Raw genomic sequence first — 1,638 nt, forward strand, 5'->3', positions numbered from 1 at the left:
GAATGTTTTGAATCTTGGACTCTTCATGAAAATTTTAGGCCTATGACTTAGATTTTCATCCATATAAACCAGATCTAAATCCAAGTTCTACAGCTATAGCTTAAAAAAAAAAAAAAAATACTCACAGTACTTTGTGATGTAAGCAACCCCCCTTCCCCTTCCCCTTCCCCTTCCCCTTCCCCTTCATTTATAAATATAAGAACTCCTCCCTCTCTAAACTCCCACTTGCTCCCCCCGTCGACATCAAGTCTCTCTCTGTCCCTCTCACTCTTTAAAACACAAACACTTCAATTCTCACCCCTGGCGATGCAAGGACTACGACAAAGTTGCTCTGACGACGTCGATCTTCTCGACCTCAGTTCCCCACTGAACTCCTCCGCGTCCTCTTCTTTATCCATCGACGAAGCAGAATCCACGGAGACAAGAATCCAACGGCTTATATCTGAGCACCCAGTTATCATTTTCTCTCGATCTTCTTGTTGCATGTGTCATGTCATGAAGAAACTCCTTGCCACCATTGGTGTTCACCCTACTGTCATCGAACTAGACGACCACGAGATCTATGCCCTCCCTCCCGCGGCTGAAGACGGCTCCTCCTCCACCTCCTCTATTGCCCCTGCTGTCTTCATTGGGGGCACCTGTGTTGGTGGCCTTGAGTCTCTTGTTGCTCTTCACCTGAGTGGACATCTTGTGCCTAAGCTTGTTGAACTTGGTGTCTTGGCTTTCTCTTCTGGGTATGGTAATAATAATCATATCATATTATCATAATAATATAAAAGGGTAATCAAATTATGAATTTAGGTCATTATTACTTGAGAGAAATAATTTATATCTCTGTTTAATTATTTAAGGTGTAGTACTATATTATTATAGTACAACTCAAGAAAGTCTGCTCTCAGTTTAAAGGTTAGTATTTATTTTTATGTTTATTTTTTGTCTTAAATTCGAATTAGATTAAGTTTGTCTGATTATTATTGGGTTGTAGATGCACTGCATGCAGTAGTGGTGAGAAGAAGTAGTGTGTAATATTTAATTGATGAAAGGGTCAGTAGAATTTTATAAATTTATAAATTGTTCTATGTTTGAATTTAGACATAGATTAATATAAATTTATAAATTGTTCTATTAAACAACTTGTTCTATGTTTGAATTTTATAAATTTATAAATTTTAGGATTATTAGAGATTTTTATAATCATTAATTCTAGATTTTATAGAATTAATTGAGTTATATACAAGTTAATTCAAACCCACATTAATAATAAAAAAAATTATATATACACGGGAACAACTCAATTTGACTTCAAATTGCTACGAAAACAACTAAAGGAAACAAGATTCGAGATTGTGGAAAGAAACAGCACGAATGGTGGAAACTATGACTTGTCCCTTTTCCCTTTCCTTCTTAACTGGAATTTAAAAGAGAGTAAAGAGGTGGTGCTTAGTCATGCCTTGGACTCCCAATTAAGAAGAAGTTGTATTTGTATGGATGATCCGGCCCCATGAAGATTACTTGCTTCATTCATTTGCAGTCAACAAAACGAGCTAGGCAATATATATGAACATCTACAAGTAATTAAATTAAAGAGGTTTTCAATCCCTGCTTCTTGAGATGACTTGGCAGCGATCTGTTCTTGAA

At 36.4% G+C, this 1,638-nt stretch overlaps 1 protein-coding gene across 1 annotated transcript; it reads left to right on the forward strand.

The window, feature by feature from the left end:
• The first annotated feature begins 237 nt into the window (after positions 1-237).
• On the forward strand, positions 238-1,133 carry LOC133673741 (glutaredoxin-C6-like). Its single transcript, XM_062094617.1, has one exon. The coding sequence runs from the start codon at positions 307-309 to the stop codon at positions 766-768; it is 462 nt and encodes a 153-aa protein (XP_061950601.1). The 5' UTR covers positions 238-306; the 3' UTR covers positions 769-1,133.
• Positions 1,134-1,638: the final 505 nt, after the last annotated feature.

The sequence above is a fragment of the Populus nigra genome, chromosome 15 (genome assembly GCF_951802175.1).
Source record: "Populus nigra chromosome 15, ddPopNigr1.1, whole genome shotgun sequence".
Lineage (NCBI taxonomy): Eukaryota > Viridiplantae > Streptophyta > Magnoliopsida > Malpighiales > Salicaceae > Populus > Populus nigra.

What these genes read in the sequence shown, in the direction of transcription:
- LOC133673741 (XM_062094617.1), top strand. Translation starts at nt 307, where the DNA reads ATGCAAGGACTACGACAAAGTTGCTCTGACGACGTCGATCTTCTCGAC.